This window comes from Bombus vancouverensis, unplaced genomic scaffold, assembly GCF_051014615.1.
Source record: "Bombus vancouverensis nearcticus unplaced genomic scaffold, iyBomVanc1_principal scaffold0088, whole genome shotgun sequence".
Taxonomy (NCBI): Eukaryota; Metazoa; Arthropoda; class Insecta; order Hymenoptera; family Apidae; genus Bombus; species Bombus vancouverensis.
In genome coordinates this window covers 24,697-50,558 of record NW_027468979.1, presented here as the reverse complement: position 1 = coordinate 50,558, position 25,862 = coordinate 24,697, and the positions used below count along the sequence as shown (strand labels likewise).

The 25,862-nt window shown below is 38.1% G+C and overlaps 1 protein-coding gene and 1 long non-coding RNA gene across 8 annotated transcripts in view; both read left to right on the top strand.

Moving 5' to 3' along the window:
• The window catches only part of LOC143305095 (uncharacterized), a 34,612-nt gene extending 23,195 nt beyond the window's left edge, over nt 1–11,417 (top strand). For 4 of the 5 annotated variants that reach the window (XM_076627666.1, XM_076627668.1, XM_076627667.1 and 1 more), the window contains 4 exons: nt 3,135–3,254; nt 3,628–3,673; nt 3,749–9,249; nt 9,328–11,417. In XM_076627666.1, coding sequence (XP_076483781.1) covers nt 3,135–3,254; nt 3,628–3,673; nt 3,749–3,860 — 278 coding nt within the window. In that variant the 3' untranslated portion in view covers nt 3,861–9,249; nt 9,328–11,417. Of the gene's footprint in view, nt 1–3,134; nt 3,255–3,627; nt 3,674–3,748; nt 9,250–9,327 lie in introns of those variants that run through there. The other variant, XM_076627669.1, reaches the window with a different exon arrangement.
• A 650-nt stretch (nt 11,418–12,067) lies between these two features.
• LOC143305096 (uncharacterized) lies at nt 12,068–25,661 on the top strand. 3 transcript variants are annotated; one of them, XR_013061775.1, is made up of 3 exons: nt 12,068–12,210; nt 13,229–13,311; nt 13,414–13,551. It is a non-coding gene; the product is annotated as an uncharacterized LOC143305096 (long non-coding RNA). The 3 variants fall into 3 exon arrangements; XR_013061776.1 differs by lacking the exons at nt 12,068–12,210; nt 13,414–13,551 and adding exons at nt 12,218–12,448; nt 25,037–25,661; XR_013061777.1 differs by lacking the exons at nt 12,068–12,210; nt 13,414–13,551 and adding exons at nt 12,223–12,289; nt 25,037–25,661.
• Nucleotides 25,662–25,862: the final 201 nt, after the last annotated feature.

The following is a 25,862-nucleotide window of genomic DNA, read 5'->3' as shown; positions in this document are numbered from 1 at the left end:
GAATATTGCCACGTTTGGCGTACGTCCGGGCGGAGTTCCTGTGGTGCAATTGTTTCCATGGGTTTTGGTACGAATTTGTGCCAGAGTCCGTCGATATTGTATAGCGTAGGTAGTACCGCGCTACATTCTCTGTGGTTTCCGTGTTGCGTTAGGATGTGTGTTTTTGGCGTTAAAAATGCGGTGCGATTCCCTTGCCAAACGGGTAGCTCCGAGTAGCATTCTGTTGTATGTCGTACTTTTACTTGTACCGGAATGCATTTGACTATGTGGACTGCTTCTCCTGCGATCAGGGCCATGTGTCCTGGGGTTTTGGATATGGTATATGCAAATTCATCGGGCAGTAAGATTGCTAAGCTTAAAGCATTTTCTATTAGTTTCTTCTGTGTGGTACATCTTTGTGTCAGTATATCATGGTACAATGTTGTCATTTGTCGTTTAATATGTTTCTCTACGTAAATGAATTTTGAGTTGACGTATGCGAATATGTCCAAGTTTTCGACTGCTGTCTTGCTTTTGGAGATAAACGTATTTTCTCTTGTTGTTTCAACTATTTGGGGTGTTCGGTGGATAGTAGGGTATATCCACACAGTGGCTGTTCTCCGGTTTTAGTCAGTGCAAATGTTACTTCTTGCGTTGTTAGTGCGTAAACTGGTTGTGCTGATTCTCTGTTGGTTTTTATTTCCTGGATCTTTGTAGCAATTCCTTCATATAGCACATCGTACTGATCAAATTTGCATGGTGAGGGTGGTTGTGGTTGCCAATAAGTGTATCCGTCTTCAGCGTCTAGACAGTTTCCTTCGCTAAAGGTACATACTGTTCCTGATTTCAGTAGAATTTTGTTCGCCTCGATCCGTACTGGCACAACTGCTGATTTTAAACTTATCCTTACTGTTGCTTGTACGACGACCTTTTCCCAGCTCCCGTATGGGTCTACATACTGTGTTCCCTGGCAGCTGTCGTCGTCTGTTAGCTTGCCGGCTAGGACAAGCGACCTTGTTTCTGTTGCATTATCTTTTAGGCCAACTATAAGGTTTTGTGGTCCGAGTGAAAACGTGCCGTCTTGGTGCATCCTTGCACATTGTTGGTCGGTTGTTTCATGGAGGTATTCGGCGAATCCGTTATGCACTGCCGACGTGTGAGAGTGCATGCCACAGTAATATACAATTCGAGTTATTTGCACCTTGCATTGCCTTACGTTGGTAAATTCAAATTCTGAGAGTTGAAGTAGTTGTATATAAATATCTTGGGTTTCAGTCATTGTAGGCTGTATGCTGCAGTCCCCGATGGAGTTTAGAGAGATAGTGGTAACGTTGAGGTGGTTGCCATTGCAGTCATATCCTACCAGGCCGTATGCTATTTTGATGAGGGTAAGTACGATGACCAGGCGATTCATCTTCCTATTAACAATTTATTAAATTGTTTCTTACTCTCGAGTTTATTAGAAATAAGAATAATCTTTTATTATTATTAATATATATAAAAAAAAATTTATATTTATATGTTTTTTTTTTTTTTTTGTTAAAACTTATTATCGGTGAAAATAAATACCATGAATGTTACCTGGGTTATAATTATATACGTATATGCATACGTATTGGTAAGTAATATAGATGAGATTTGTTTTATCGTTATAAATATATAAGTATATATTATCTATAGGAATAGATATTACAATTATAGCTTGTCTTTGAATATATATATATGTGCGTGTAATGGTAAATATGACGACTTATTTTACGAGTCACTCGGATTATCAATGGATGTGAGTGTCATAGATATCGCCTACTTTACAACATGCGTGCATATATATATTGGTAAACATAAGTGAAAATTATATGCATAATTATAAATGTCGTTTGTTTAGGTGGATAGCATCAGTATTTGGTCTTGTGCGTAGCATACAAGTACTTTATAGTTCTACGGCGCGGATTGCTATTCCTTGAACTAAAAAGTTTCTTTCAAGGTGAGTTAGATTAGTGTAAACGATCATGCATTGGAGGCATGATATAGCGGGTTGTAGGTCCGCTAGGTTTATATCACACATACGACAGTATGATATTCGTGTTCTTGCAGATACTCCGCATATGAAATGAGTGGGTGGGTCGTCACATAGGTCCTGGTGGTCTGGATCTAAGTTATCGAAACAGTCTTGACAAAGATGACCGTTATCTAAATGGTAGACAGAACGTATCAACCGAACACAGAGGCAAGACTGAACATCCTCCATCGCTTCCAGATCGAATGCGGGTACGGGCCCGTCTGAGTCCTCTATGTTAGGGTTGATGAACTCGCCACCTGTTCTGGACATACATATGAAAACAGTTAATATATATATTTTATAATTTTTTATAAGTTTTGTTCGGACCTATCCCTTTGTACAAATACTGTATCCCTGTATGTGGTATAATATATAATATGTTATGGTTATGTTAGTTGTTGTTTATTATATATATTTTCCTTATCTCTCTTTTTTTTCTTTTTTTTTTTATTATTTCTTTTTTGTGTTCAGTACCTAGCATTGCTATTATAATGCTGTATTACATTGTGTTGGCTATTATTTGTGTTGGGGTGCGTATGTGTGGGGTGCGTGCGACGAATTTTCAACATGGTCGCTTGCGTGTATCGTTTGTTTAATGTCAACAGTAGCGTGTTGTTGAAATAGTTAATTTGTTAATCATTATAGTTTATTTTGTAGTGTTTCTGTAATATTGTTTGTGTTTCATGATATTGTGTGTGTCAATACCGTGTGCTACCTTAATGCGATAGCATAGATTGTGTTGTTTTCGAATTTCGATAGTCATTGTTTTGATTATACGTGACTCGCATTTATATAAATCTTGTTTAATTTAGTTAATGTTTTTTTTCTTTTTTTTTTGTGTATTGTGTTACCAGATATTTTGTGTAACGTAACTTTATTCCTTTGCACCGAGTTCAGTCATGTTGTTAATATTTAGTTAGTCTATCTTGATTAATTTCTAACCTATTCCTGTGTTTATTAACCTTTCTTATTTTCCCTATTAATTTATTATTGCATGTACTTGCTATTTGCTATTATTTTGTGTATGATATGAGTTAGTTCCCTTATTAGTGATTAAAACCTACTTGTTAGATTAACATTGTCTGTAATTCTTCAGATTCTACTCTTCCGATGCTGCATCACTTACCTAGATCATTCCCACATCACCTGATTCTTCGATATGCCTTGGATACTTACTACGGTTGTCTTCAATCGTCTTATATCTGTGGCCATAAAGGTACTGTTTAGTTTATTTAGTTTAATATGTGTATAATGCATTGTGTGTGCGACCGCTATTGTGTATTACAAAATCCACTTCTACATGTTAGATATAATAATATAACAATACTACGTAGATTAATACATAATAAGATATCCTTTTACTTTCAATTAATCTATCTTAATTATTTTCTAACCACTTTCTACACTTATCAGCTATTTTATTTCTTCTTGTTAATCTGCGACATTCATGCATGTACACTTCCTTGTATGGTGATTAATTGTTCACGAGGTAAGTTGCACTTCCACTGTTTTAGTTATTCGTTGAACTAACACGTTTTACATTCAAACAGTAATCGGATCATTTGTAATAAACTTCTTTTTCTTTTCAGGTTTCCGCCATCTGTGTTGTTCGACGAACAGTGCCATGCTTCCATAGTATTGTTATAACATTTAGTACTGTTGTATTTTGCATTAAGGCAGTTGAAGTTAATTTGTTCATTTATTTTTCAGCTGGCTGTTGTACATGGTGTTTCGCAAACCGAGATCCATAACCTATTTTGCACGTAAACCTTCTCGTATGATGATTACTTGTTCACAAGGTAACTTTCACTTTCAATTTTAATTCAACTTTTAATTTTTATTGAATCAACACGTTGTATATTCAAACAATAATTGGAGTACACCAGATAATTTTCCTTTTTTTTCTTTTAGGTTTTCGCTATCTGTATTATTCGACGAACAATGTCACACTTCCTTTTGATTTATCCATAATATAGTTATAACACTTAGTAACCTTGTATTTTGTACTGAGACAATTGAGACTAATTTATTCACTTATTTTAGGTAGCTGTCATACATTATGTTCCGCGAACAACGATCCATAACCTATACTTACACGTACACTTTCTTGTTTGTTGATCACTTGTTCGCAAGGTAACTTTCACTTTCACTCTTTTAATTATTTATTGAATCAACACGTTTTATATTCAAACAATAATTAGAGTACATATAATAATTTTTCCTTTTCTCTTTTAGGTGTTCGATATCTGTATTATTCGACGAACAGCACTACAACATACACTACTGCACTACGTTGCCCACTGAAATCACTTTATTCATTGCTTATTTCGGTTATGCGCTAGTTTTAGCTTGTTTAAGTGCACTGTTCGCGGAATCCCTTTTACTTCAATCTTGACGTTCTGGTTCTGCAAGATTTCTAGCACCTTGTATGGTCCAGTATATTGATCGGAGAATTTTCCTTTACTAGGTTCTTTTAGTAGATATATCGAATCTCCTGTTTTAAAATCTTGAGGGTTAATTCGTCGATCGTTAGTCTTAGTTTGGATTTTATCAAATTTTCTCTTGCCATTCGTTGTACAGTGTTAATTTTATTGAACAGATCTTCGAGATATTCTGCGCATGTTGGTTCCGTGTTCTCTTCGATTGTTACTTCACCAATAGGTTCTCTGGCTAGATGTCCGAAACTAATTTGTGCGGGGAGAATTTCGTTCCTTTCCTTCATTTTAGTTTTTATTTTACGCCAAGACACAGGTTTACTGACATTGATCCAATTATCCAATTGCTTGCTAATAGCATTTAAGATACAAATTTTTGAGAGTGCCGCAGCCATATTAACCCAAAAATATTTTGTATATAGTATAGTGTGATACCATCCATATTTTCCTGGGGGAATCATAAGATCAGCACTACTTACTATGTTACCTACGTCAAATATTAGATGTAGTAACCAATAAAGTATTTTTAATCCAATTATAATCCAATGGCTAGCATATTTATTCAAGTTTTTATATATATCTTCGACTGGTGATTCCCTGTTTTCTCCCTTTTGATTTCTTTGAGCTCGTTGAACTTGCGTTTCTTCAGCTTGAAAATGTTTAGAATCCTTTTCCTTAGTTACCCTTGTTTCTTCTTCATTTATTTTATTCGCAGCACCTTTATTTTTCTCTACCTTTTCAGGATGAATAGTTTTACTGGAAGTGCTTATTATAATTAAATTATTATTTATTTGTATGGAACGTTTAGGAATATTTTTGGTAGATTTGGAATTATTCTTTGAATTTTTATTACAAACCTTTTTGCTTATAGATTCTGTTTTGGATTTAGGGATAGCTATATTTTTATTTTCTATAGTGTGATCTTCCTTGCAATTTAATGATTTGGCTTTGAGTTCGATAAAGTTTCCTTCTGATGGTTTTATAGAAGTTTTTGAGAGAGATGCACTCACTATCTCTTTTCCTATTATGGTTGAAACATTCACGAAATTCGTGGAGTCTTGCTTTTGTATCTTTGCCAAGTTGAACGTGGAGAGGCGATTTGCACTTCCCAGCGGGTCCAATATCTCTGTGAAGTTAGGCAGTGGATAAGCATTGCCTGTTGTCTCGTCGTTCAATTTCCTAGTTTCTGCTTTGTCTGAAAGTTCTTTGGCACTAATATTATTTATCTTGTTTGGTAACTCAGAAAATTTCTCACTCATGATCCTGTCTATGGCACCGTGCGTCCTTTTATTATTTAACGTGACATTATCCCTTATCACAGCAACGGAATGGTGTTTGCATTGAAAAGTTGATTGGTTGAAATGATCAGCATCTCTCTTTTGATTTAGATCTCTATCGAGGTATTTATTTATGCGTTTTTCTTCCCAAGTTATTGCTCTTGTTTCTTTCCTGACATTTTCTTCTATTCCCGGGTTGTTTAGATGTTTCTGCGACGGCGGTACAAATCTCCAGTCCTGGCGGATGTTTACAGTATAGATACTATTGTATGGTGGATGAGCGTTGTTTTGGTTATAATTATCCGAAGGTGTCGGACGTTGGTATCGAATTCTATTGTTCACTTGTTTTAATTCTCGTGTTGCTTTCACGGCTTAGCGGTACGCATCGTCCAAGGATTGGTATCCTGCTATCTTTACTCGTAAATACACCTCGTTTGGGAGCCCCTTAACGAAAGCTTCCCTCGTGTCTCGATCTATCCTATCTTGAAATACGGTGCCGTACTCGTACCTTTCCCCGTTCATTATCGCCAGCCTGAGATCTTTGACGCGTTCTATGTAGTCCAAAATATCTTCTCCCGGTCGTTGAAATATTGTAGCTAATTCCCCTTTATATTCGTTAACCGTTTTTCCCGGACCGAACATATCTTTTAATTTATTCCCGAAATCGTTTAAACTTATTACTTCTGTGTCTTCTACGGCGAGAAACGCGTGTCCGCGAAGCTTATTCGTTAATAATTTTACTAACTGAGATTCTTGATGCCTAGGAACCATGTTTCGTGCACGCTCGCATGCTCTTAAAAATCGAAATACCGAGGGTCGATGTCCGTCGAACACTGGTACTGTCTCTATTGCATCTTTTAACTTAATTGATTGGGGATTAACTTCTATCGGTATTGTCGCTTGGGAAATTATCGGCGATGATACGGGTGTCTTGATTTCCTTTTTTATTTTCAGTGAACGCACATCGTCTTGTAATTTATTCATTGTTGTACTCATGTCGCGAAAATTCGCATCCCATGCTTTAAGTTTTTCCGATAACATCAAGATCATGCCTTTGTCCAACGATTCTAATTTAGTCGACATTATTTCTTAGGTATATATTTTATCGATAATCGTGACAACTTTAATCCCTTGTGGAGCGAATCGAACCGTTTAAACCAACTTTAATCCTCCGTAGAGCGTATCCCACCGCTGCCACCAAAAATTTATTACTTTACTCTGTTACGTATCTATTTGTTTAAATCGATCAAATCTAAAGTTAAATTTTACTGAAAAATTTTTTTTTTATAGTTTGAGTTTTGAATTTAATCGGAAGGGAAATAAATTGAAATGATATTATTGTGTATTTAATACTGATTTAGATTTCTAATTAATACGGTAGTTGCTGCCACCAGAAATAGTCTAAGGACTATTTCAAAATATTTTATTTTTATTATTTTCTTTTACGCTTAATGGGTAGCGTTAACTGACGCTTAATGCAACTGGTAAACGAATTCCACTTTTCGGCTAACCTGCTATGCGCAGGGATACTAGCACGGGAGAGGATTAAAGCTGGGTAGAATAAATATTTTTCCTCGTTGAACGGATTTTTATTTGAATGTAAAATGGCTTAGGTTATTATATATATATTTTATTAGCTAGATAATATATATTTTAGCGTTGCTGGATTGGATAGGAATGTGAGATTTTTGGTTGTTTTATATAAATTTATTTTTACGTTTGACTTCTTCTTCTCTTTTAATTTCGCTGTAGTAGTTTGCCGTTAGGACCGAAACTCAATTCATTTACTACGATGGATTTTGTCACCACGATTTTCTTGCCTTTTGAGTTTAATAATCGGGGATGATTCTAACGATCCTCTCTGTGTGGGACTCGTGTGATTTCGCAAGCCTTGCCCAAAGACGGGTAATATTTTACCAACAGTGGGAGGAGGAATGCGAAGATCGATGGGTGTTTTCGATAAGCGAAAACACCGTTTGCACAAGCCAACACAGCGAACGATCCTTTGGTTAAATTCTCGAAGGGAAATTGTTCTGTTATATCTCTCTTACAATCGCATGCAATGATGGCAAGAATATCAGTTAATAGCAATGCCGGTATTGTTCTTAATTTTCGATTGACCCCGACGATGTATTTAATAGTCCTTTCTGTGCGGGACTTGTGTGATTTCGCAAGCCTTGCCCAAAGGCGGGTAATATTTTACCAACAATGGGAGGAGGAATGCGAAGATCAGTGGATGTTTCAGTAGTTGAAAACACCGTTCGCACAAGCCGACACAGCGGACAACTCTTTTGTTAAAAGTTTAAACAATGATTCTATCTTCAAAACCGTTCACGAAAATAAAACGAAATCGATGATAGGAAGTTCTAATTCAATTCTCGAGGGCAACGAGATTACCAGAGAAGAAGGAAATTTTCAAAATTAATTTTCTTACCTTGAGGAGTAGGTGCTGTCTGGTGCCATTGCCTCAGCCGCTCCGGTGGTCGTCGAAGTTTTGTTGGGTTTATTATTTGAACTCGAATATAGTTTACTATCAACTCTTACTTTATTTATCTATTTTAATACAGACTGAGCAATTCACTTAGCTGGATTAATACCGCAATTACAATGCGCGTTTGTGTTTAAACGATGAAATGAGGACTTCAAAGATAAAATTTTCTTTTTACTTAGTCGCGACTCTCTTTTCTTGACCGAAAAAATTAAGACCCCGAAACGCAAAATACTATACAAAATTTCTAAACGCAGTGACGAGCGCAATAACGAACGTAGTAATAAATTAATAATGGGCCGTAATAACAAACGATCACAAGAATTATGAACAAACTAATGAGCGAAGAATAATGAGCCGTAAGGAATGAACACTATAAAAAATGAACGAACGCAAATTATAAGAAGAATGGACACTATAATAATGAACAAAGAATAATGAACCGTAATAAGAATGTTCACCAGAATAATAATGAGCGCTGCGCTATGTTGCTACGCTTATTTATAATGCCATCCCCCACGGGGTGGTGGTCCACTGGGGGTACGCTTCCGTGGGAATCGGGATGTTGCAGTTTGGGCTTCTTGGAATCGTACGTGACAAAATGCAAATTCCATATTTCGACTTAGTTTTTATCAGTCCTGTGTTCCGCTGAGCTAGCGTCTAGGAGATTTGAAGCATTCCACGCTGATCTAGTCCTTTCCACGAGAAACTTCCACGTGCTGTACCGTGGGAATTACCGGTGTTCTTCGGCGCGTGGAAGGGCTGGTGGCTGCAGCATCATTATCATTTCAATGTTTACTGGGTAAACACACGCAACTCCGCTGCTCTCCCATAACAAGGACCTCCTCCTTCGAGTTGTTTTGCGTAAGTTTGGATGTTTGCATATTAAGGTTGTTTTTGTGATTTTGATTGTTTTTTCCTTTTTTGCTATTTCCCTAGGCTTCGGTGATCGACGTTCGAACAATGTTTGCGGAGTCGTTTCCATCAGAGGTTCCTTTCCAGACTTCCCTGGTACGTATTTAGTCTTGTTCTTAGTCCGCTTGATTCGTCCTGTTTCGTTTTATTTAAAATATACCGTGTTGTTCTCAGCCCAAGCGAAAGAGGGATTCCGAAGAACCCTTGGGCGACTCGGGAGGACCAATCAAACGCATGCGGCCCTGTGATAAACCACGAGTATCAGAGTGGTTGGAGGAACTATTCAACATTGGTGCCGAGGCCGTGTCGAAATTGGGCTTTGACGATTTGGTTACTTTCGACGAGAATTTCTTCGATGCAGAGACCGTCGTATTGGAGAGGGAACCCCCTCTGGTTGAAATCGTTGATACCGATCGTTGCGTGAAAGTTCGTTTTGCGAATGAAATTCCCGAAGAGGTTTTGGAGGCACATCTTCGTCACCATGCTTCTGGGAGAAAGGGAATTTCCCCTGTTGTGCGCTATTGGTGTAGGCGTGAGTTCAGCGAACTTTATCCCGGAGCTCCTTGCTTCGATTTTGATTTAGTGTAGCTGCTTCAATTTCGTTGGTTCGCTGTTTGATGTTCCTTATTATTATTAATTTTTTGATGTATTTTGTTTTGTGTTCAATATATATATATATATATATATATATATATATATATATATATATATATATATATATATATTTTGAATGTGATAGTGTTAGGTTATCTATTTTACGTTTGTTATTTTTTTCAATTTTATATTTCCCCCTTTTTAATTAATTATATATATATATTTTTTTTTTACATTTGTAGTTGCGCATAGAATTTATTAAAGAAAAGTGTTAACAATGTGTTTTCATGATTTGTTTCTCGCGCCTGACTTTCATTAATCCCTAATATTCCTGTCGCCATGACGCGTGTAAATCCAACATGGCTGCTCATAAATGTCATCAGTAAAGTTTTTAGTGACGGGTCTTTAGTTTTGTTTGATATCGAAGTAATTTTTCGTCTGTCGCTCGTTTTTCCTTATTCTACCGCAATTAGAACATTTATTTATTAATATTGTTTTAAAGTGACAATAGTATAATATGTATATATATATATATATATGTTTATGTTGTGTGTCACTTCAATATGGCTAATGTTTTGTAATTCTTCGATTGCGTTATTTATTGTTTTGAGTAGTTTATTTTATAGAGTATTCGATAATATAAAACATATGCACTCACACATACATATATATATATATATATATATATACACACGTATTTATATGTATATTTCTCTCGTTCATGTAGTGTTCGTACGAAATGAAATGTTAATTATTTATTTTATATTAATTTCTTTTAATAAGATAGAACACGCACACGCACACGTATATATGTATATATTTCTGGCAAAGTGATTTTCATTTAGATTCTTTTGTGATATAGTGTTGTGTATTTGAGGTTATGTGTCAATCATTTGATTTCATATATACATATATATTTTGTATTGTGACAACATAGTATTGAAGGTTTTGTTTCTAGATTATTGTGCGTTTTATGTGTGTTTACATATTTGTGCTTGATGACAGAATTTCTGTAAGCAATTCCTCAAGTCGTTGCGGTGTTAATTATTTTGAGCGTTTGGCCTGTCGACAGGTTGTCGCTTGGTCCCAAGTGTTGCGTTGTGTGTTCTATTTCTTTTGTAGATTATTAATAGTGGTTTTAGTTTAGAAAATAGATTATTTATATGTTTATATAGAGACATGCATGTTTCATAATGTAGTTCTTATTTTATAATGCTTTACCGGCATGTAGGCTAGTTTTAAGTATGTATTTCAGATTGTAGAATGCACATAGATTAGTAGTAGTTTAGAATATAGATTTTTATATGTTTATATAGAGACATGCATGTTTCGTAGCGTAGTTCTTATTTTATAACTCTTTACCGGAACGTAGGCTAGTTTTAAGTATGTTTCTGTTTAATAGAATGCGCACACATATATATATGTTTCTGACAATGTAACTTTTATTTCTTTAATAATGCAATATTGTATGTTTTATGTATTCGTTAGACTATTAGTTTTTAACTTCGTATATACTTATATTTCATAAATTGATAATATTGTATTTGTTGCATAGTATTATAAGCACTAACACTAATATTTACTAGTTTATTACATATCTAGCATATATGTTTATACTTATATGTAACTCTCCAAGTTGATTGATTAAAATATATTTATATATACATGTATTTCTGGCGCTTCAATTATTTCCCTTTTTGTAGTTATTCTTATTTCCTGGTTTATTTGTTTGGTTCGTAACTCGTTCAATCCGTTAGCTGGTTTTATTTATTTTATTTTATACTGGTTGGATTTATTAGTCGCCCTCGCTTTGTTAATCCTTCCTTTAGTTTCGTAGCGCCGTGTGTTCGTTTGTGCATTCAAATCTTTATTCGCGCGTTTTGTGTAGAATAGTTTTCTTGTTCTTGTTACGGCGCGTGCGGAGCGCGGGACGTGACACCCCCGCCCTTGGAGTTCAAATTTCCAAAGGAAATTTGACTGATGGTGTCTCTGAGTTCGCTCAAGGCGGACGTAGATGGCGTTGGTTGTTAAGTGACTACCGGTGTTATCGATATCCCTTGAGGTTGTGCTGTTTGATCATCGATATTTCGTTTTCTTTTGAGGTATAGTAGCAGGTGGGTAACTGAGCCGCATATTGCTCCTAATAGGGCGATTCCACATCCGTAAGTTTCACGTAACTGGTATCCGTGTATGGCTATATCTATTATCGTCTTGATTAGTTTAAATATTACAAGTATTCCAAATATTGCTGCACTGACAGTTCCAAATTCCATAAAACCAGTCCATAAGCTTGATACGGTATTTTTCGCTATTGTCGTTAATGTGTTTTGTCCATCATTCCCAGGATGTTTACTGTTCCAGGGACGATTGTTTTTCCTGTTGCTCCTCTGGCCAATGCGTTCAAGACTGCAGATTTTCTGCCGGGAACATGACGTGGTCCCGTAGTGCATCGAGGTCTTTTGGGTATATATTCCGCTCGTGGCCAACGACGATGGTGCTGAATATCGCCACGTTTGGCGCACGTCCGGGCGGAGTTCCTGTGGTGCGATTCCTTTGCCAAACGGGTAGTTCCGAGTAGCATTTTGTTGTATGTCGTACCTTTACTTGTACCGGAATTCATTTGACTATATGGACCGCTTCTCCTGCGATCAAAGCCATGTGTCCTGGGTTTTGGTTATGGTGTATGCAAATTCGTCGGGCGGTAAGTTTGCCAAGCTTAAAGCGTTCTCTATTAGTTTCTTCTGTGTGGTGTATCTTTGTGTCAGTGTATCATGGTATAATGTTTTCATTTCTCGAGTTTATCAGAAATAGGAATAACCTTTTATAGAAAAAGAAAATTTTATATTTATATATATTATATTTTTTTTCTTTCCTTTTTTCTTCTTTTTTTTCTTCTTCCCCTTTTTCTTTTTTTTTTTGTTTTTTTTTTTATTGTTAAAACCTTTGTTTTATTTTAGGTTTTACGTACTTGTTATCAGTGAAAATAAATATTATGAATACTACTTGGATTGTAATTATATACATATATGCGTACAAAATCCACTTCTACATGTTAGATATAATAATATAACAATACTACGTAGATTAATACATAATAAAATATCCTTTTACTCCGGTTATATTTATTACTAACTCTCAATTAATCTATCTTAATTATTTTCTAACCACTTTCTATATTTATCAGCTATTTTATTTCTTCTTGTTAATCTGCGAAATCCATGCATGTACACTTCCTTGTATGGTGATTGATTGTTCACGAGGTAAGTTGCACTTTCAATGTTTTCGTTATTCGTTGAACTAACACGTTTTACATTCAAACAGTAATTGGAACATTCGTAATAAACTTCTTTTCTTTTTCCAAGTTTCCGCTATCTGTGTCATTCGACGAACAGTGCCACGCCTCCACAGCACCGTTATAACATTTAGCGATGCTGCTCTTTGCATTAAGGCAATTGAAGTTAATTCGTTCGTTTATTTTCAGCTGGTACATGGTGTTCCGCAAGCAGGGAACCATAACCTATTTTGCATGTAGACCTTCTTGTATGATGATTACTTGTTTACAAGGTAACTTTCACTTCCCCTCTTTTAATTATTTATTGAATCGACATGTTGTATATTCAAACAATAATTGGCGTACACATAATAATTTTCCCTTTTTCTTTTTAGGTTTTCGCTATCTGTATTATTCAACGAACAGTGTTATACCTCCTTTTGATTTATCCATAATATAGTTATAACATTTAGTAACCCTGTATTTTGCACCGAGACAATTGAAACTAATTTATTCACTTATTTTAGGTAGCTGTCATACATTGTGTTCCACGAACAACGATCCATAACCTATACTTGCACGTACACTTTCTTGTATGTTGATCACTTGTTCACAAGGTAACTTTCACTTTCACTAGTTAATTGTTCATTGAGTTAACACGTTTTATATTTAAGCAATAATTGAAACACGTATAATAATTTTCCTTTTTCCTTTTAGGTGTTCGATATCTGTATTATTCGACGAACAGCACTATAACATATAGTACCGCACTACGTTGCCCACTGAAATCGCTTTATTCGTTGCTTATTTCGATTATGCGCTAGTTTTAACTTGTTTAAATGCACCGTTCGCGGAATCCCTTTTACTTCGATCTTGACGTTTTGGTTCTGCAAGATTTCTAGCACTTTGTATGGTCCAGTATATTGATCGGAGATTTTCCTTTACTGGGTTCCTTTAGTAAATATATCGAATCTCCTATTTTAAAATCTTGGGGGTTGATTCGTCGGTAGTAATATTCTTTTGATCTTAGTTTGGATTTTATCAAATTTTCTCTTGCCATTCGTTGTACGGTGTTAATTTTATCGAACAGATCTTCGAGATATTCTGCGTAAGTTGGTTCCATGTTCTCTTCGATTATTACTTCACCAGTAGGTTCTCTGGCTAGATGTCCAAAAACTAATTCGTGTGGGGAGAATTTCGTTCCTTCGTGTACAGAGGTATTATAGGAAAACATAGCTAATTCTACCCATTCGTCCCAATTTTTGGAATTTTCAATGTATAATTTGAGATATTCTATCAGCACGTGGTGAGATCTTTCGATTGAACCGTTACTTTGTGGATGATATGCCGTCGTGGTATATTGTTTGATGCGGAATCTCTTTGCTACTTTCTTCATTAGTGAGGATGTAAAGTTCGTTCCTTGATCAGTGAGAATAGCTCTCGGTGACCCGAAACGACAAATAAATCGCTTTACAGAAACGTCCGCTATCTCGGCTGAAGAGATTCCTCCTAGTGGAATCCCAATTGAGTATTTTGTTAATAAGTTTTGGATAGTTAATATATATTCGTTTCCCTTTTGGGTTTTTGATAATGGACCTATAATATCCATACTAACCTTATCGAACGCTTTACCTGGTGTGTCTGTAAGTACCATTGGTTGCTTTGCTTTTATTCTTGTGAGTTTCTTCAATTGACATTCCTTACATGTTCTTACGTAATCTTGAATTTCCTTTTTCATATTTTCCCAATAGTAATGTTGTCGTATTCTTTGATAAGTTTTTGTTATTCCTTTGTGTCCTGCTACGCTTGATTCATGTTTTTCTCGTATTATGTTGTTCCGCGCTTCCACAGATGGGGTAATTACTTCCCCAGTGCAAATGGTGATGGTTAAGGGTTTTTCCATAAATATTTCCTTTAATTTTCTGATTGTATATCGCCAGGGTATTTCCTCCAAGTTTCCTTTGCTAATGCTGAACGAAGTTAACTGTTTTTCATTTACTGCGTCTAATAGAGATCTTAGCGAGTTTAATAAATTTTCTGGTGTTATTGGAATATTTCTATTTTCCTTTATCGGTAGGAATACAATGTATTTTCCAGAATCGTAATTCAATCTTGCTTTTTCTAACATTAAATCTTCATAACGAGGTAATTTTCCCGTTTCCTTCATTTCTAAGGCTCCTTTATCTATCGGATTGCCATGTATATCTATAAATACTACTTTATGGTCATTTACTCTCGCAATTGAGTCTCGGGTTTCTGAAATTCTTAGTTCCGCAGTTATCGTAGGTCTCGTGTCCTTTTCTCCTTGTTGAATTAGTTCTGGAATTACAGTGGAGGTCTCTTTTTCGCTTGTTGTATCCGTGCCTTCTTTTTCTCGATTGGTTATTTCTCTATCTGTACTTACATCGATTTCTGCTAATGCTTGGTCTAAATATTTTATGGGGGTTTCTTCTATTGTAAAATGTTTTCGGGTAAAACCCTTTCCTTGATTTTTAGAATCACTGGATTGAGGCAAGACGTATGGTTTAGCTTCGAATATGGGAGAGTCTTCGGTTGACGTATCTATTTCGAATCTTTTTGAGACAGGATAGCGAATCGGTGAGACTTCCTCTCTCTTTCTGATTGGTAAACAAACTTCCGGAGGGTTCCTAGATAATGCGTCTGCGTTTGCGTTCGCCCTGCCTTCTTTGTATACAATATCAAATTCGAAGTCCGATAACTTTAATTTCCCTTTCCAAATTCTTGAAGTAGGATCTTTGATAGAATGCATCCACACTAAAGGTTTATGATCGGTTACGATGGTAAACTTTCTTCCGTAAAGATACGGTCGGAAGTGCATTGCGCTGTAAACAATTGCCAGACACTCCTTTTCTATGGTAGAGTAGTTTTGTTCGGCGGGATTTAATAGCCTTGAGACATACGCAATCGGCAAATCCTTTCCGATTGGCCCTTGACTCAGTACACCGCTTATTGCATATCCTGATGCGTCTGTAGTAAGGTTAAAGGGTTTAGAAAAGTCTGGATATTGCAGGATGGGTTTCGTCACTAACGCTGTCTTTAAATTATTGAATGCGTTTTCTTGATTTTCTGTCCATTTAAAGGGAGTGTCTTTCTTTAATAGTTGTGTCAATGGTTTCGCGACCTTGGGGAAATCGGGGTATAAATCTTCTGTAATATCCTGCTAGTCCCAGAAATTGTTTGATATTTTTCGCCCTCTTTGGTCGTGGAAATTTTGATACGGCTTCGACTTTCTTTGGGTCGGGTTTCACGCCATCCTCACTAATTATATGTCCTAAATAATTCACCTCGTGTCGTAAAAATTCGCACTTATCAGGTTGTAATCGTAATTTAGCTTTCCTCAGTCTTTCCATTAATTTATTAAATTTAATTTCGTGTTCTTGGAGAGACGTGGAATAAATCACTATGTCATCCAGATAGACGAATAGTTCTATTCCTTGCAGACCAGATAATATTGAATTCATCAAACGTTGAAATGTTGCTGGGGCATCTTTTAATCCAAAGGGCATTCTTTTGAATTGAAAATGCCCGTATGGTGTCGAAAATGCAGTTTTGTGGGCATCTTCCTGTGACATACGGATCTGGTGAAAGCCCGATGCCAAGTCAAACGTGGAAAAATATTTTGCACTTCCTAATTGATCCAATATTTCTGTAATGTTGGGTAGTGGGAAGGCATCGCCAATCGTTTTATCGTTCAATTTTCTATAATCGATGATTAATCTCCAGCGCTTATTTCCTTGCGAATCGGGTTTTTGGGTACAATCCATAACGGGGAGTTATATGGAGATATTGATGGTTCCACTACGTCCGTATCTAGTAGTTCTTGGACCTGTCGATTTATTTCTTCTCGATGTATTGGTGGATATCGATACTGTTTAGTATTGATGGGTATATTATCCGTTGTAATTATCCTATGTTCCAGAACTTCGGTTGCTTCCAATGTATCTCCTGGAATATGAAACCTATCTTGATTATTATGAATCAATTTTTTAGCATTTTCCTTTTCTTCTTCGTTCAAATGTTCGAGTCGTAGTAACTCATTTATTTTATCGTATCTACTTTCCTTCGATCTTAGAACTGTATTGCACGCTGTCCTAGGAAGCGGGTGGCGGGGGGGGGGGGATTTTCAAATTCTTTAATTACCATCGTTGGTGTTGTAAATACGTAATCTCTCGAAGCAGTATTTATTACTCTTATGTAACCTTTTCCTTTATGATTCCTCACAACTGCATTACCAAAATAGATTCCCTTGTTCGGCTCGATTCTTGGAATAAATCCCTCTTTTATCTCTGGATTAGCGATATTAATCGAACACGTTATTGAACTTCGCTTCGGTATAATTATTTTTTCTTTAGTATCGAAGGGAATATAAATATTTCCCCATCTGATATGTTTTCCCTCATAATCTAAACGAGCCTTACAACCTGCAAAAAATTCGGATCCTAGGATTCCGTCTTGATCGATTAGCAATGAATCATCGACTACATGAAAAACAACCGGATGGCCCGCAACCTGTATTACCGTCTGCCCTAAGAAGACCAGGCTCGTTGCCGTAATTCCTCGCACTTCGATTGATTCCTTTTCGTCGATGATGGCTGAATCGAGTATAGCAGGTTTCTTGATAATGTTGATTTCCGATCCAGAGTCTAATAATAAACTCGTCTTAGTCTTTAGATCTGGGGAAACTATTCGTGCAGTTGGGGTCGTTGGGGAATCGTTAAATTTTATTGAAATAATTCGGAGAGGTCGCCTTCCGAATCTGAATTCAACTCCTGATGATTTTCCTTCGCCGGTTGCTTGTGCTTCCCTCTTTTCCTTTTGCCTTGAGATTCTGGATTCTCTGTCTGTGACCTCGTTTGGTTGTGGGATGACTCCCCCACAATATTTAGTGGTTGTTCGTTCGATCTTATGGTCGACATTGCGTTCGCTCTGTCTCTCGTTATGGGTGGTGGAGTCGATCTCGCGGGGGTGGCTGTCCTTGTTGTGTTTGTTGCCGTCGGCGCCGGTCGCCTGGTTGCCGCCTGTACTCTTGGGCGATTCGGCGTATCGTTCCTTCGTGGCTCGCCCCATTCTCCCGAAGGACGTGTTTGGTTTCCCGATGGTCTCGAAGCATAGGGTACGATTAATCCGGCATCTACTCGGGCTTTAAATTTGTAACAGTCTTTCACTAGATGCCCGGGTTTTTTGCAATAGTTACACGTGATATTTTGTCTTGTAGAATTCAAAAAATTCTGCGATGGAGGTAGCGATCTTCGATCTTGGCGGTTGTTCCTGATATTGTTGTTAGTGTTCGAAGGATGTGCGTTGTCGCGTCTGTAATAGTTCGAGGGTGTCGGTCGTTGGGGTCGCGTTCTATCGGTTATTTGTTTCAATTCGTGTGTTGCTTTGACGGCTTGACGATACGCATCTTCTAAAGTATGGTACCCTGCTATTTTTACTCGCACATATACCTCGTTCGGAAGTCCTTTAACGAAAGCTTCTTTCGTTTCCCAATCTATAGTATCTTGGATATCGGGGGATATGATGCCGTAGTCGCCTCTTTCTCCGTCCATTATTGCCAATCTAAGATTTCTAACGCGATCCATATAATGTAATATGTCTTCCCCGGGTCGTTGAAATATCGTTCCTAATTCCCCTTTATATTCGTTAAGAGATTTCTTTGGGCCGAATAGATCCTTTAATTTGTTTCCGAAATCGTTTAGACTCATTAATTCTGTGTCTTCGATGGCGAGGAGCGCGTGTCCACGGAGCTTATTTACTAACAATTTTACCAATTGAGGTTCTTGATATCTGGGAATCATATTTCGCGCGCGCTCACAAGCTCTTAAAAAGTGGAATACCGATGGTCGATATCCGTCAAACACTGGCACCGATTCGATCGCATCTTTTAGCTTAATTGGCTGGGTATGTCCACTCGGCTGGACCGTCTCTTGTTGCGTTGTCGGCGGCGATATGGGTGTTTTAGGTTCTTGTTTTAAGTTCGAATAAGCCGCTTTGTAATTCGGCGAGTTTTGCACTCATATCGCGAAAGTTCGCATCCCATGCTTTAAGCTTTTCCGACAATGTCAAAACCATTTCTTCGTCCAACGATTCCACTACACTCGCCATTGTTTCTTAAATATTTGTTAAATATATATATTAATCAAGATAGACTAACTAAATATTAACGACAAGACATGACTGAACTCGGTGCAAAGGAATAAAGTTATGCTACACGAAATAACTGGTAACACAATACACAAAACATTAACTAAATTAAACGAGACTTACATAAATGCAAGTCACGTATAATCGAAACAATGACTATTGAAATTCGGTAACAATACAATCCATGCTATCGCATTAAAGTAGCACACGGTATTGACACACACAATATCATGAAACACAAAACAATATTACAAAACACTACTAAATAAAATTATAGTGATTAACAATTAATTAGTTATTTCAACAACACGTTACTGTTGACATTAAACCAACGCCATACCAAAGAGACACGCGAGCGACCATGTTGAAAAATTCGTCGCGCGCACATACAAATAACAGCCAATGCAATACAATACAGCATCATAATAGCAATGTTAGGTACTAATAAAAAAAAAAAAAAACACAAGAAAAAGGGGGAGAGAGTTAAGGAAAATATATATAATAAATAACAACTAACATAATTATAACATATTATATATATTATATTATATGCAGGGATACAGTATTCGTACAAAGGAACAGATCCAAACGAAAATTATATATATAAAAAAACAATAAATAATATATATATGTAATATTGTGATATAATATATTTACAAGGAATGGATGATACAGATGTTAATCGGACAGAAAAAGACGATTGTTGTTCAACCTGAACTATTCACACCAAACGTACAGAAAACAGCACAACTAAATAATTAGATAACGACTCGACTTTCACAAAATGCAATCAACACTCTCTCGGCAACGCCACTCGCAAACTCTGTTTGTTGATTCCTTTTCTCCCGTCCCTTGGCAACCGCTCGTGGCCAAGATCACGTAGGTCTCCTCTTTCCAAAACTACGCGATCAAAAACAAACGCCTCGGCTCTCGCGACATTCCACGCGGTTCACCCGCCAACTCCCAGGCCTCTCACTCACGATACTACACTCGGCCATCCTGCGATAACATCTGCCCTCAGATGTTGCCTTCTATCTCGCTGTCATCAGATGCGTCACTTTCGGCGTTTATGACCCAAGGTTTCATAAAATCAGCAGTAGTTGATGACCGTTTTGGCCCCTCATGCTCTCCTACCTTCTCCACAATGTAGCGATCATTCCGCATTGCTCGCACTATCCGGTACGGACCCAAAAATCTTCCTCCCAGTTTTAATCCTGGGCCAAACTGCGTTCTCTTTATGGCCACCAACTCTCCACTTAGGTACTGTTTCGCACCTTTTCTTCTTTTGTTGTAGTGCCTCCGATTTTCCTCTTGAGTAGCAGCAATTTTCTTTTTCGCGTCCTCACGCAGTTCACGACGTTGCTCTTCGAATTTCACCACCCATTCTTCTTCAACCAATTTTCGGATCTGTGGGTCTTCTTTAGTTTGCATCTCGACCCCGACAAGTAGCTGGAAAGGAGTTTTTCCCGTGCTCCTGTTTAATGTAAAATTCAGGTATTTCTGTGCTTGGTCGACATGTTTATACCAATCATCGGGTTTAGGGGCAGTCAGTTTAGTTAGTAAAGGTATGAGTGTCCTGTTTACCCTCTCTACCTGCCCGTTCCCCCTCGACGCCCCCGTCGTGACTAATAAATGCTTTATATTTTCTTCTTCGCAGTACTCTTGGAACGCGTTGGATGTGAACGCTGTTCCCCGATCAGAGATAATTCGTCGTGGGTTCCCAAAAACAGTCGCTTGCTTCTTCAGTCGATCGATAACATCCGCGGTATCAGTAGATCTAGTAGGATAAAGCCACGTAAACTTCGTGAACGCATCCACTACTACAAAGATGTGTGCGTATCTTTTCTTTGTAGCTGTCATAGGGCCCACATGGTCAATATGGTAAGTGTCTAACGGTGTGTCACCTTTGTCTAACGGATTTAGATATCCCTCTTGCTTGCCCAATTTTCGTTCGGCTAGGATACAATCGAGACAGTTAGATACCACATGCTCGACCTTTTCACGTAGCCCCTTAAACCAAAAGTCCTTCTTGACTATAGCTTCTGTTTTGGTGACCCCAAAATGCCCACGCTCGTGCGCCTGCCTGACTACCTGAACCTGCATAGCCTTCGGTACTACTATTAACACATCATCCTTACACTCTTTATACAAAATATTGTTCCTTATTACATACCCATCGACCTGATTGCACGTTGCGGCGTCTAAAATCCTACGGACTTCAACGTCCTTGTTCTGTGCACTTCTCAACCGCGCAATCAGCCCGTCTTCACTTTCCGTTACATACATAGTGCTCGGCAGGGGGTTTCTACTCAGAGCATCCACATGCTGCATGCTTTTACCTGGCCTATGACACACCTGATACTTAAACTCGTCTAGTAACAAGGTCCATCTGGCTACACGCACACACAAATCTTTCTTTTTCATTGTCATAGCAAACGCTTGGCAATCCGTGACGATAGTAAACGGCATACCTAACAGATATATTCTAAACTTGTTCAACGCTTTTACAATTGCTAGTACTTCCAGTTCGTAACTGGTGTACTTTGCCTCGGCGGGAGTTGTTTTTCCGCTGGCAAAGTAGACCGGATGGAATTTTCCATCGTCCAGATCTAGTTGCATTAAAATTGCTCCGTAACCCTCTGCGGACGCGTCTGTATGCAACTCAGTCTCCGCGCCCATTCTATACAACTTTAACACTGGTTCGTTGACAAGCGCTGTTTTCAAGATTTCAAAGGCCTCTACTTCTCGATCGCCGAACTGAAATTTTACCTCCTTTTTCAACAAATCCGTCAAAGGCTTAGCAATCTTCGCGTATCCCCTAATAAATTTTCGAAAGTACCCCGTAAGTCCCAAAAAACTCTGAACCTTTTTAACAGATGTTGGCTTGGGAAAGTTTGCTACTGCCCTAGTTTTATGTGTAGACGGCCTTATGGTATTTTTTGAGACTATATACCCCAAATATTCAATTTCCTGCTGCAGAAAACGACATTTTCCCCAGTTTATAATTAGCCCATACTGCTCAGCTAACTCTATGACCATTTGCAAACGTTCCCACGCCTCCTCTAAATTCTTTGCAAGAATAATAATGTCATCCATATACACGATAACAATACCTTTACCTACTACGTTCCTTAAAGATCATCAAAATATACTTCTGAAACACAATGGGTGAAATCTTTAAACCAAACGGCAACTTCAAAAATTCATATTGGCCCGATGGCGTAACGAAAGATGTATATTTTCGGCTGTCTTTGTCTAAACACACGTGAAAAAACCATTCTTTAAATCCAACGTTGTGAAAAACTGAGTACCTTGCAATGCATCTAAAATATCATCAATTAAAGGCAATGGGAAATGTGGACACTCAATAAGTTCATTAAGCTCGCGAAAATCAACACAGACTCTGATAGAACCATCTTTCTTTCTAACTACAACTATGGGACTTGCATATTCTGAGTTTGACGGTTTTATTGTGCCTTCATTTGTCCATAATTCCATCAACTCGTCCACCTCTTTTTTCTCCGAAGGTGCCAATCTTCGCGGCCTTCGAACCACAGGTTTGTCACTCTTTAAAACGATTTTTGCCGTTATCCCAACGTCCCGCTTTTTCTCCGGGTATACCCCCTAACGATATCGCGAATCGCTTCACGATAATGCGGTTCCCGTACGTGTATTAGGTCTGTTTCGTCGGTCTGTTCTACCACGTTAACTCTAAACACATCCGGCACGTCTTTGTTAGTCTGTTCGTCAAGCCGCAAGAAAGTCACTTCGCCTCGTTTAACCCGTAACTATACCTGATCCAGAAAATCAGTGCCTAACAACAGGCCGTGCTTCGTCAATATTTTGTTTGAAACAACGTGCAAAGTGATTGGCAGTTTACACCCATCAACCGTCATTACCTTGGTGAATTCACCCCAGGTCTCATTGCCAGCGGAACCAACACCGTCGAACTTAAGCGTGCATTCACCTAGCGGTGGTGACCCTAACCTTGCATACTCGTCTGATCGAATGAACGTGAGATCACTACCCGTATCCACTAGTGCCACAAACCTACAATCATCTATCGCCACTTCCTTCACATACTTCCCCTTTTCGGATCTTGACACTACGCAAGTCTCCTTCGGTCGTGCCGTACACCTCGCTGCAATATGTCCAAATCCGCTGCACTCGGAACACCTAACACCTTCTCCCCTCTCCGGACACTTAACACTTAGATGATCCTCACTACCGCAAATGAAGCATCTTCTTTTCTTCATTGCATCTACAGATTGACTGGGCTTCCCGTTCTTCTGGGTTTTAGCCGGCTTCACAATCGACTTTACTCTGCGACTCTTCTGCTCTTCGTACATCACTAACCTCTTCCTCAACTCTTTGATTGACGTAGCGCCGTACAATATAGCCTTATTGTTCTCGTCGTCTATTATTCCATCCACTATGTATTCCACCTTTGCTTCCTCCTCTATGTCCACATGGTTGGCTATTTCGAGCATGTGGTACATGTAAGCCAAACATGCTTCATCACTCTCCTTTTTTGTTTCTTCAAGTTTCTGATGTACTTGCCTACTGTTGACTTTCCTCGAAAATTCTTTCACTAGCCCCCTCTTCAACTCATGCCAAGTCCTGGCATGACACTCGAAGCTCGCAAATATTTTCGCTGATCCCTTCAGCAGCTTCCTCGCGTAGACTGCCTTCTGCCCATCCGACCACATGCACGTATCAGCGACTTCCTCGAACGACTCGAACCATCGTTCGACATTTTCACCTTTGTTGCCACTAAACGACTCTAATGCATCTTCGACGTCTCTAAAACTCAGTGTCGAACCAACACATGCCCTTCGACAATATTCATCACGGTCCTGATACACCCTTCGCGTACCTCTCTTGTATCCTCTTGCGTTTTTTTTTGTCATCTTCATACTCACTTTCGTCGTCGCTTTCTTCTTCCGACGATATGTCATTACCATCCATGGCCGCTTGTAGCCGTGCGCGTAATTCTACTTTTCTTCCCGTCGTTTTTAAACCCAAACTAGCGAGGCGCTCCTTCAACTCCTTCGTATTCATTTTCTCAAAATTTTCATCTTCGTTACAATCACGCTCAGCTCTCTGTACATTTCCTAAATCTCGTTGACCGGTTAGCTCTTCACCGCCCGTCGATCCCTTAGGATACGATTGTCCAGCCCTACACGCCCGATTCAGCCTTGCAATCAGCACTGACCTCGCACCAGATATAGGGAGGTTCATTCGCGCGAGCTTACTCCTCAGCTCCTCCAGCGTCGAACCCTCTTCACCCGACAATCGTTCGTCCCCAACGTTTGCCATTTTTCACACTACACAAACTTAAACAGTCAACGATGTCGTCTTTTATCGCACCGCGTACCGGTAAATTCACAACTAGCTCGAATAGCTCTGTTAAACCGTTTCGTTTTCTGTCTTGTCCAATCCCGGATGAGCTCCCAAAAATGTAATATCGTGATATAATATATTTACAAGGAATGGATGATACAGATGTTAATCGGACAGAAAAAGACGATTGTTGTTCAACCTGAACTATTCACACCAAACGTACAGAAAACAGCACAACTAAATAATTAGATAACGACTCGATTTTCACAAAATGCAATCAACACTCTCTCGGCAACGCCACTCGCAAACTCTGTTTGTTGATTCCTTTTCTCCCGTCCCTTGGCAACCGCTCGTAGCCAAGATCACGTAGGTCTCCTCTTTCCGAAACTACGCGATCAAAAACAAACGCCTCGGCTCTCGCGACATTCCACGCGGTTCACCCGCCAACTCCCAGGCCTCTCACTCACGATACTACATATATATATTAACTATTTTTATATGTGTGTACAGAACTGATGGCGAACTCATCAACCATTTTCTGAACGACGGATGGAAGAACATGAATAGCAATCCACACAGTGGAACTGTAAAGTATTTGTACGCCACTCACGAAACCAAACACTGATGCTATCCACCTGTAAACAAACAACATTTATAACTATGCATATAATTTTCACTTATGTTCACCACTATATATATATACACGCATGTTGTAAAGTAGGCGATATTTATAACATTCACTTCCATTGATAATGCAAGTGACTCATAAAAATAAGCCGTCATATTTACCATTGCACGCACATATATATATATATATATACTCGAAAACAAGGTACATTTGTGATATTTATTCCTATTGATGATATATACTTATATATTTATAACAATAAAACAAATCTCACTTATACTACTTACCAATACGTACGCATATATGTATATAATTACAATCCAAGTAGTATTCATAATATTTATTTTCACTGATAACAAGTACGTAAAACCTAAAATAAAACAAAGGTTTTAACAATAAAAAAAACAAAAAAAAAAAAAAAGAAAAAGGGGAAGAAGAAAAAAGGAAAGAAAAAAAATATAACATTGTTAGGGAAGTGATACATTTACACTGTACATGAGAGTGTGTGTGTAAGGGCCAGAGGGCGTCAAGGTCTTAGTGGAGACAAAAGACTGTTGCCAGATGTTAGAAGAATCTAGGATAGTCGGTTGGCGACCAGCGTGCGTGCAAGACGTTCTTCAGAGAGTACTATAGAGTACTATACTAGAGAGTACTATATGTATAACTGTTGTGTGGGAAATGTAGGCAATAATTTGTATTCCCATATCC